The 11,810-nt window shown below is 30.5% G+C and overlaps 1 protein-coding gene across 1 annotated transcript; it reads left to right on the forward strand.

Moving 5' to 3' along the window:
- Positions 1 to 839: 839 nt before the first annotated feature.
- On the forward strand, positions 840 to 11,480 carry LOC143050741 (uncharacterized). Its single transcript, XM_076223860.1, has 8 exons — positions 840 to 939; positions 4,004 to 4,138; positions 4,825 to 4,887; positions 6,236 to 6,412; positions 6,782 to 6,958; positions 8,611 to 8,655; positions 9,248 to 9,298; positions 9,988 to 11,480. Exons 1-8 carry the CDS (start codon positions 840 to 842, stop codon positions 11,196 to 11,198), a joined length of 1,959 nt encoding a protein of 652 aa, XP_076079975.1. The 3' UTR covers positions 11,199 to 11,480.
- Positions 11,481 to 11,810: the final 330 nt, after the last annotated feature.

Consider the following 11,810-nt stretch of genomic DNA (forward strand, 5'->3'; position numbering starts at 1 on the left):
CTGCCTGGCATGGTTCATCTGAACGTGACCTCATTTTCATGGTTCATTGATCAATGTTTAGTTTTCTTGATTAATGTTAAGTTAATGTGATAGTTGTAATAAAGCTTTATATTTAGGACCATCAACATAATATCAATGATTAGTAAAAATGGCGAGACATTTCAGCGTGTGCACTCTTGTGTAGTTTAAACCTATTTATTCATGAAATTTACAAATATTTCAAAATGAAGGATCATATTGTTTTTTTATTAGTACCTGTATCCCTTTGATGAGAGTTGTAACTGGGAACTTTATCAATGGAAATTTAAAACTGAATAGATTTTTCAGTATTAACTCCCACAAAAAATGGAAAATGGCCATGGCCCGAGTCTGCAGTTCAGTGGTACACAAAGTATTCAAAAAATATTGTAGTTGTTTTTAAATGACAGAATTCAGTTGAATTTTAGATAATTACTATCAACTTTAATCGAATGTTTAGATTTAGAAGATGCAGAGCTCTGCCATGGTACAAATTGAATCCTAAACTAAGGAAACGAAATTACATTAAACAACAATTGATTTCAATATTGTCAACCTTTTTACATGTTCTAGCTGTTCTTTTTTTTTTCATTTTTTATATGAAGACTATTAAAAGATACCCCCTCCCCCAAACAAAAAAAAAAATAAAATAAAATAAATAATTGAAACAAGGGCCGTCTTTCCCCTCAGAGCTATTCAGCTCTTTGATTAAAGTTTATTATTGATTTGTATTCTCTTAGTTATTGCAAGTTAATATTAAAAAATGATGTAAAAACAGATGATAATCTATTTGATGTTTGTTGTTTTTTTTTTTGCATGAGATGCCGGCTATTCAAAAGAAGATTTGTAAATCATGCGGACAAATCAGTAAAATTGAAAACAACAAATGCACACAATGTGGAGCAGAATATGCTGATAAAGGTACTTTATACAATATGTTTGGAATATATTTGAAGATGTTATAATGACCTGTTCGACGTTAATGAATAATTATTGAGGCAGATGTTTTACATCTGGCTAGATTTTGTCTTCATTTTCTTACACAAATATTGAAACTTATAAAAAAAAATTCTGTTGTTTAATTCTGACATGTAATTGCAAAGAAGCTATTTGTTGTAAGTTCAAAGTTTCAATTGATGTACGTTTGTTATAGCAAATACAACGGATCCATTTAGCATATTATCAATTATATTGATTTTTGTTATAATTTTAAATTTTCTTGAAGAAGAAAAGTTTTAAGTATCCCTGTTTGATACCGGTACATCAAATGCAATGCAGCACTAAATCTTATTTCGTCTCGGTTAAATCGGCATCGACACATTAAAATATAAAAATAATGATACGATCTTAACCCCATTAAAAGAGGGAAGAGATATACTAGAGGGACAGTCAAACTCATCAATCGATTGATTTAAATGTATACATTTTCTGATTGTAAGACAAACACAAAATGACAACTAAATAGCTGATAACACTGACAATTTATTAAATCAACAATATTTCAGTGTTTATATAATGTATGATTACACATTTACTCTAGCTATTAAATTTACAGTTCTTGTACACACAATTGCTGATAACGATTCTAATATGACGTGCTTCTTTCGCTTTGTAAACAACACCGTGATAAAATTCTCGATTTACAGTATCTATACGCAGACTCAGAGATATACATAAAATAGGTGTCACAATATACCTCCCACGAAAATTCACATGTATTTATAGAATCTACAAACGCTTTGCCCATAATTTGTTTTAAAAACTGAATTTAAAATATGACGACATATTTTTTATTCTTTTTCAAATGCATAACAAAAAGAATTAATGCACAAGAGATCGGAAAAATCTCCAAATCAAAAATGAAATAAAACTCCGCGAAAGTTCATGAGTGCTTTTGGCGCATTTAAGTCATTTAAAATTATGACGTCATACAAATGAAAACGGTTTTCCGTTATGTAAACCATCGAAATTCGAATAATATTACATTAAAATGATTCTAAGAGAGTTTAAGCTTTATCGAACAGGATGTAAAAAAGAACAGAAGCACACACGACATTCCCACCCTCGCTTCAGTTTTTAAATGACCGTATTTGTCCTATTAGAATCGAAATAGTTCATGAAAGCCATAAATTTGTTGAATTATTTCTTAATTAATATAAATTAAGCGGGACATTCTGGGATCAACGAGTGATTATTAACTGTCATTTTGGTATAATGATTATTTTTTATTTTGAATTAGAAAAGGCCAAACCGGACATATCATAAAGACAACTTGCTATTGTTGAAGACCACTTTATTATGTTTGATAGGTGTTGTTGGTGTCGTGTTGTTTTTTAATCGATTCATATCCTACTTTTTCTCTGTGCTCTTAACTACAGTACAGTGTAAATAGTATATGAAACGAGACAAATTTGAAGTGATTGTAGAATCTATTTATTGTATTAACATTATTTTATTAATCTGTTTTTAAACATAAAATTTATAAATATCATTACTGATAATGACATATGATCATATAACTTGATAAACATTATGATATATTATGTGATAAAATAATTGCAGGACACTAGTTTAATTCAAATGTTCAATATGGTTCCGTACATAGTTATCAAAGGTACCAGGATTATAATTTAGTACGCCAGACGCGCGTTTAGTCTACATTAGACTCACGAGTGAAGCTCATATCAAAATATTTATAAAGCCAAACAAGTATTTTTTTAGCATCTTATCAATTATATAATTTTTTGTTATCCTTTAAAGTTTTAAGAATCCCTGTTTGATACCGGTACATCAAATGAAATGCACCAATTAACAGAATTTAGTCTCGCTTGGATCGATATCGACATATTAAAATAGAAAAAGAATAATACGATCTTAAGTCGTAAAATGAAAAATAAATCATAAAAATTGCCAAAATTTTCATCATTTCTTGTATTATTGTGTGAATGCTGTGTATCATATATTCCTATATATGGATTTTTATTTTCGAACGTTAACGTTATGCGAGATATATAATTGTAAAAAATGAGTGGAAAACAAACTAGAGGCTCTAAAGAGCCTGTGTCGCTCACCTTGGTCTATGTGAAAATTAAACAAAGGATGCAGATGGATTCATGACACAATTGTGTTTTGGTGATGGTGATGTGTTAGTACTGAACATTCTTGCTGCTTACAATTATCTCTATCTATAATGAACTTGGCCCAGTAGTTTCAGCGGAAAATGTTAGTAAAAATTTACAAATTTTATGAAAATTGTTATAAATTGACTTTAAAGGACAACAATTCCTTAGGGGGTCAATTGACCATTTTGATCATGTTGACTTATTTTTAGGTATCACTTTGTTTATCTCTATCTATAATAATATTCAAGATAATATTAAAAAACGGCAAAATTTCCTTAAAATTACCAATTCAGGGGCAGGAACCTAACAACGGATTGTCCGATTCATCTGAAAATTTCAGGGCAGATAGATATTGACCTGATAAACAATTTAACTCATGTCAGATTTGCTCTAAATACTTTGGTTTTTGAGTTATAGGCCAAAAACTGCATTTTACCCCTATGTTCTATTTTTAGCCATGGTAGCCATCTTATTTGGATGCCCGGGTCATCGGACACATTTTTTAAACTAAATACCCAAAAGATGATTGTGGCCAAGTTTGGATTAATTTGGCCCGGTAGTTTCAGAGAAGATTTTTGTAAAAGATTACTTAGATTTACGAAAAATGGTTAAAAATTGACTATAAAGGGCAATAACTCCTAAAAGGATCATCTGACCATTTCGGTCATGTTGACTTATTTGTAAATCTTACTTTGCTGAACATAATTGCTGGCCCAATAGTTTCGGGCCAGGTGAGCTAAAAACAGTGCATGCAAAAAAATAGAAAAAAATAACTTCTTACGGCCAAATACATCTACATTGATTAAATTGTTTACAGCTAAACTTGCTTTATAGTTATAAGTTGTCGGTGTCCTTTTTTTTAGCTGTAGACAAGGCGAGAAATGAACTTAAACTATTGTTCTCCAAACCAGACACTGGACACTTAGGAGTAAATAAATCTAAGCCATTTGATGCGTCTCCGTATGTTAAGAAGCTCGGAGGAGGAGACAAGCAAAGTGGTAACGTACATGGTTTTATGGTTTTATTAAATTTGTCTATAGTCATCATGGTATGTCTATGTTTGTTATTAAAGATATATTTCATCGTACTTAGGTTTGGTTTAGTTTGTTTGTGTTTTTTTAGGTAAAGGTTAAACCCGAATTCACATACTATTTCAATATATATTCCTAGGATTGGATGCGGACTTTTGCAAAACATCGAAGTCATGTATCCATGAATCATACATTTTGTCAACAAGCCGTGAAAATAAATGAATCTTAAGTACAAGTTTTTGAAATACATTCTTTAACATATACTGGATCGAAATTAAGCCAATTATTATTAATGGCATATTAAATATACTCCTTGATTGTTGATTTATCAAAATAAATGTGTGCATCAATATTTCAAAATTGTCCATATTTAGGCAATAGGAAAGACATTTTCCATTAGATTATGAAAATGTAAAGACTTCCCCCACCAAAAAAAAAATGAAAGAAAAGTCAGAAAAAAATCCGACTAGCTTAACTATTGGCTGGATCAGAACATTGGAAATGCTTTAATTTATTTATTGGTTTGTTTTTATATATATAAAAAGAAGATGTGGTACGATTGCTTATGAGACAACTCTCCACAACAGACCAGATGACACATAATTAACATGTCCATATCAGTAGCCAATATAGCTATACGAATCTCTTTTCAGATACATCTGACGAAAGACACATAGTAAACAATAACATAGTTAAGGGCAATCCTAGGACACAAGGTATATGACTGACTAAGAAGTATATAGAATTGAGTTTTCATGTTTTATTCAATCCTTCAACCGAATTAAAATGACGCAGTTGAAAGGTCATATTTTATATTAAAGATATATATGAATCATAAATATATTTGCGGTAAAAAGAATTTCACAATTTAGGATAACATATTTTATTCATTAAGGTTGTATCAAATTTGAAAATGTTCTAAATCGCTTTTATTTTAGAAATTAAAAACAAAAATAGCAATAAATGGGGTTTTTAGTTTGTATCTACAAAAATGACATAAATTAGTAAACTATGATGTTACATTGTGACCTTCATGTGATTGTCGATCTATTCACGGAGTAAAACAATATTATGACCTAGTTTTGTTAATTTTAAATTATGGAAAACAGGTTTATCATATTAACTGTTATACCTCAAAGCAACAGACACTTTTAATTGGAGCAAAAACAAAACACGGAAAAACTTGCGTGCTTGTTGAAAATCAAATATATTTCAACCGACAGTAAAACTTTTCATGTAACAAAAACACCCATATGTCATAATTAATCGCTGTTGAAAGTTATCATAAACACAGAACCAGTTGCCGACTGCTTGACGTTAAATAAACCTGAAATAGATATTCCATGGCATCAAACTACAGAGATAGTAAAGATAAACAAGCGTTTTCATCATTTAAGAAGACTCAATGAATAACAATTTATCAACACAAACGAAGAATTGTCAGATTTATTTTTGATTTTTTTTATATGCATGGAGTACAAGAAGAAGGCGTTTATATTGAACTATTTTAATCTAGTATTTGCTGATATTCTTAGGAAGCATTTCAATGTCAATAATATTGTTTCATTCTTAATATATTATAAAATTTAAAAATATTGTACAGATATGAAATCATTTAATTTTTATCACGTAACCTTAGTGCTAAAACTTTATTTGCAAATACGTAATTTAGCTTTAGATTTAAGTTTTAGTGAATTGAAGGACTGTTTGTCTAAATTTTAAAATATACTTTGAATATTTTATTTAGCGCACGCCGCGATATAGCCTTTTTTTGCAAGTAGGCGTCAAAAATCAATCAATTATGAGTGTATTACTAGATAGTAATCATTCGATTGAATGATATCCTACTTCTTTACAAGCACATAACGTCACAACATCGTAGTCAACACGCATACAATTTCGTTACAAAAAGATTAAAATAATTAACACCAAGCTTGCTTTTTTACTTTTATTTAAGAAAGAAACCTAATAACCAAAGCAGAATGCTTGTTTTTAAATGAGTCATTGATACGAAATCAGTATTTGTAGTTGACTTTATATTCGATACAATGTTTTATACTTTAGATGAGTATGTTGAAGCAAAATGTGATTATGATACTGATGGGGTTGACGATTTTAAAATCAATAGAGGAGATATAATTACTGTAATAAATAGAAGAAGTGATGGCATTATTGACGGAAAAATCGGATATCTGGAAGTAACATTCCCTAAAACTGTTGTAAAACCGTACAAAAATCCAGGTACAATCATAGTTCTAAGTATAAATCTTCGTAACTGTTTTCCTATGTCATGAGTCAACACAAAATAATATTTTTTTTTTAAAGATATTGTGTTACTTAAATGTGTGTACTTGATAAAAGTACAATCATACCAGGCTTATTTTCGTCTGCAAATGACTCATCAGAGATGCTAGCAATATCCTTTAATTAAACTTTTACAATAGAAAAAAAAATGAATTACACTAATTACAATGTAAATTATATATACAGAAACGATTTTTTTTTTTAAATGAATTCACAAGTTCATATGACAATTAAATCAACCTTATATCGATTGTCAGCATAATCCTATTTGAAACGTTTAAACAAATTAATATCTTTCAATTTTAGAAAGGTCGCTTCAAATCTCCACAACCCCTGATACGGTTTACGAGGGCTCACTAGAAGTCCAATGTGGAAATATAGTTACACTTAAAAATAGATGTTCAGAATATTTTTGGGTTGAATATAAAGGAAAAGAGGGATGGATTCCTTGTTCCTGTGTATGTATTGAACAAAGAAATGAAGGTAAAAATGTAAAGAACACTGAGGATATATAAAGTCCACATAAAACATTACCTTTAAAGCAACAAATAAACAAAGATAATGTTCAAAAATAATGCCTATAAAATGTCAAGCAAAAGTTTACATTACATCACCATAATACATTACGCTACAAACTTCTGAAAGTCTGCAAAGACCATATGTTGTGCTCGACCAGTAGAGTCGTGCACATATTTTACCGACATTATCTCGACAGTACTTAACTGAACTTAACTGTACTCTACTTGGGTCTCAAATTTAATTTATAAGTCTGATTCAGCACTTGATAATCTTGGAGGAGTTTGAAATTATATCGACCAGTCTCAACTAATCTTGACTGGTATGAATCAAACAAAGTATATCAAAATTGATCTTTCATGTTGTGTGGTAGTTTGTGTCATTGCTGTGAAATTAAATTATTTAATGAATAAGTTATAAAAGAGCAAGAATTTTGAGTTTCGATTTCTTCTCTAACATTTTTCAATCAACTTGGATTTTCATAAAGCTCTTAATCTATCTCAATACATTGATTGTACAGATTGCCTGGTTGTTTGGTAGTTTGATTTATGGCTGTTAAATTTGAGGATTCAATTGATAAGTTAAAAAAAAGCTAGAATTTTTAGTTCAGACAGAATTAAGATAGTCACATTTAATCTCAGGTTATTGTTATGTTTGGCATATTGCTGTCAAATTTAAGGATTTAATTAGTCAAGGTAAATAAAAGCCAGAATTTTCAGTTCGGAATAAATACAGATAGTCATCTTTAGTTTTTTTTATAACTATTTCAAAGCAATCAATGTGAAAGTCGAGACATGAGAAGACAGGCCAATAATGGTCGAGATTGGTCGGGACTGGTCGTAACAGATTGTGACAGATCGAGACTGATCGAGCCTTGGTAGAGACTATTTCAGACTACACCAATATTGTCAAATTCTAAGTCAGACTTTTTAAGTAAAGTCGAGACCAAAATCGATCATAGTTAAATACAGTAAAGTACTGTCGAGATGATGTCGAGTCTAGTCGAGTAAATATGTGCACGACTTTAGTGGTCGAGCACAAATATGAGCACTTTGTAGTGATATGACTAGTATACTTTGAGTTATAAGATTAGACCCACGTTTTATACAATTCCACAATATTGACTGACAGTCGTCACTAAACTCATGGCTTTCTAGAAGTTACGTTTACGTTTACATAATGTCACATTAATGACCACTTATCTAAAACAATAAATTTTACACAAACAATGCATACACAATAAAAACAAATGCTTATTTAAATTGTGTTTTTTTTCACGAGCTTGGCAAAAAATGTACTTAAAGCAATTCAATTTCGCGTGCTAAAAATTTCATTGTGTTTGATGTTATATTATTGCCAACGAGACAACTATTCAATATAAGTAGATATAGGCAATATAAGGTAGTCCTTCCGCCTTCAATCTATAAAAAAAACCCATATCAGACACCATTGCAAGCTGAAATAAACCAAGGTATATGCACAGTAATTCATTTTCCGTAATAGTAGAACTATAGTTGGAGACATCATCTGAATATATACATAACAGAACAGTGTAAACGAACATATAATAAGATCAACTTAATGTTATCGGTCATATTTTTTTTAAATATTTTTACTAGCTGATGTGAAACCTCCAGTTCGACCAAAACCTACAAAGAGTGAAGGTAATATATTATTATCAAATATCGATTAGTATTTTCCTAAATGAGTGGCGAAAGATACCGAATTGATGATCAAACTCACAAATCGAATATAAACGAAATAATTGAATTGCAAAAGACGCATAAATTTTCAACGATAAAAAAGAGTATGGAAAGCACAACAAACACAAATATAGAATGAGCAACACCCCTCAAAAACAAAAGGTTATCACTCCCTGTGACCCTATTGCACTTGTAATGTCCATGATGTAGCTTATACGTGAACAAATTATTGTTGATTGAATCGTACGAGTTAAGATAAATTTATGCATTCATATTTAATGTCAGATTAGTTCTCTTTTATCAAAACAAACAAAACTACATTATCGGTGTGTGAAGACTGGTTCCAGATTATTTAAAATTATCCATATTGAACTTAATCGATCATATGTGAAACAGTTTAGTTTTAATCGATCTAAATGACATATTTTGCAAACATTTAGGACAATTTGCATGTCTGGCGTTAATACAAGTTTAATCCATGTATCTATGGTGAGCTTATTCATGGCAACTGTAAAAGGCATCTACAGTCACACATTTTATCTTTTCTTTACAGATAGCTACGTATACCTTTCGCCTGAGAAGCACGATCAACCTCCAAAAGATGGTATACTGAAATGTCAAAGTTTTATTGATTATCAATGAGAATATGTACCACGGAGATATTTTTATAAGTTACCGTCATAATTGTGTTTTTTGTTATTGTCATAATTTGTTTTTTTTCCCCGTCAAAAGCAATTTAAAAAGGGTTTCGCTAAGCAAAGATCGATTTTGTAAAAGGTAAACTAGAAACCCCTATTCTTAATACAACCTCTAATGTTTTGTTATTTATGTGATGTTGATTTGATTTATAAGTGTTCAATGCTAGTTCACATCATTCAAGTTTTGGAAATAAAAAAAAAAAAACAATAATTTTCCTTTTTTATTGAAACATAAATTTCGTTGACATTATCTTTCAGTTGTCCTCGGAAATATTTTCTACGTTGTTTTTTTTCATGTTTTAAAATTCAAATGAAACTACTCTTTAGCCTTAAATAAAAAATTAGTGTATGATAGCAGACGTTCCATAAGATTGATAGTAATTCGAAGTTTCTGTAAAAATTTGGTGTAATGCATCAAACAAAAACATCAGAAGCAGGTACACAAATTGTTGTCAGAAAATGTTTGGAAATGAGGTCAAAAACCATCAAGGCGATGAATTGTTATGCATTGTGTTTTATAAAAATTAAAAATGGTTCGTCTAATAGCCAGATATGCTACACTATTCATATTTTGATTTTTCTATTTTTTTTGTAGAACCAAACGAAGAAACTCGAATCATACTGCTAGGAAAAACTGGATCAGGCAAGAGCGCCACTGGCAATGCCATAATTGGAGATAACTTCTTTAAATCTAATCTCAGCGGCAAGTCGGTAACGAAAGAATGTCAGAAATTTGAAGGAAAATGTAAAGGAAAAAAATACGTATTAATTGATACGCCCGGATTGTTTGACACTTCTTTATCACAAAAAACAATCACTGATGAAATCATTCGGTGCGCTCATTTGTCCTTACCAGGGCCCCATGTATTTTTGATTGTGCTTCAGATAACACGAGTAACAAAAGAAGAAACTGGGTCTTTACAACAATTATTCGAAATTTTTGGCACGTCTATGGGTAACTATGCCATGATAGTTTTCACAAGATCAGATGAATTAAAAAGGGAAGGGAAAAGTATCGAGTCTTTTATTGCGGAAACTGGTTCACCTATCACTGATTTCATAAAGAAATGCAATGACCGTTACATTGCAATCGACAACACTACAACTGGACAGGACAAGGATCGAATGGTCACAGAATTATTGAAGGTAATAAAAGATATGGTCAATGATAATAACGGTAGTCATTTTACAAATAAGATTATTGATGAGGCTGCAGAAGCACTCGTTGAATTGAACAGAACAGAGGATTTAAACCATTTAGATGCAATGGTGTTCAGTTCAGACGTAGACGAGGATGAAAATGAAGGCTACAATAATTCAATGGGAAGCCATGATTGTGGAATTTCCATACTATGTCAACCTATTTATGATGAAATATATGTTGAATTCCATCCTGCTGAGATTGAGCTCTACGACCGAATCGACAAAGCCGAGTTGGAAATTGTTACCGAAGAGAAAAGTAAAAAAGAACTGCACGAAATAAATGAGAAGGCTATAGAGGAAATCGATTTAGAATTAGCAAAGAAAAGGAGAGAACTCGAAGATATCGTAGCAAACCATGAACGTGTAACAAATCAATGCCGCATAATTGAACAGCAAAAGAAAGAGCTTGAACGAAAGGCAAAGAACGATACTCAAGAATGTGATTCAAAATTGAAGCTGCTTAACAAAAATAGAAAATTACTTGAGAAAAAGAAAACACAAATTGCTCTAAAAAAGAACGAATTAAGACAAAGAATTACAAAAGAGTCTGCAAATTTGCAAACCAAACTTAACACGCCTCAAAATGGTTGCTTGTTAATGTAATAATTAAAATGGAAACTCTATAAATAAAAAAAATATAAAGACGCTTCAAAAGTTTCATTTGTTACCTTGTCGTAAATCTTGTACTGTCAAAAATAAAAAGTGGTTTTAGGTTGATTTCAAACTTGAAGAAATGATTATTTGTCATCTGCCGTACTCTACTTTCTAATTTTGTTTAATTAATTTGAGATTTTTTTTTTAAATCTTAGTTGTAGCAATTTGCGTTATGTTCTGCACATTTATCAATGTATAATTATTCTTATATTAAAAAATTTTAATGCAAAAGAGTCGTGTATTTTATCTGTGGAGCGCCTCTGATGAGTCTTATGTAGACGAAACGTGAATCTGGCGTCTCAAATTATAAGCCTGGTACCTTTGATAACTATATTCAGTTATATAATTTCAAAGTTCTCACTTTCTTTACAAGTGGTATGAAAATGAGTGGCATCTTTATACAAACAGTTTTGGATTAAGAAAGTTTTGTATCTGTGCAAACGAACAAACAAAATACTTAAACAGAAAGTAAAATATATAAACTCAAGATGTAACATCTGAGAAATATTGCACAGACTTTATATATAACGTTAAAGTACAACAAAATACAGTCATGAAGTA

This window comes from Mytilus galloprovincialis, chromosome 11 (assembly GCF_965363235.1).
Source record: "Mytilus galloprovincialis chromosome 11, xbMytGall1.hap1.1, whole genome shotgun sequence".
Classification (NCBI taxonomy): Eukaryota; Metazoa; Mollusca; class Bivalvia; order Mytilida; family Mytilidae; genus Mytilus; species Mytilus galloprovincialis.

What these genes read in the sequence shown, in the direction of transcription:
- LOC143050741 (XM_076223860.1), top strand. Translation starts at nt 840, where the DNA reads ATGCCGGCTATTCAAAAGAAGATTTGTAAATCATGCGGACAAATCAGT. An exon ending in AAAACCTACAAAGAGTGAAG is followed by an intron (nt 8,656 to 9,247) that starts GTAATATATTAT and finishes TTTTCTTTACAG; the next exon opens with ATAGCTACGTATACCTTTCG. An exon ending in CGATCAACCTCCAAAAGATG is followed by an intron (nt 9,299 to 9,987) that starts GTATACTGAAAT and finishes TTTTTTTTGTAG; the next exon opens with AACCAAACGAAGAAACTCGA.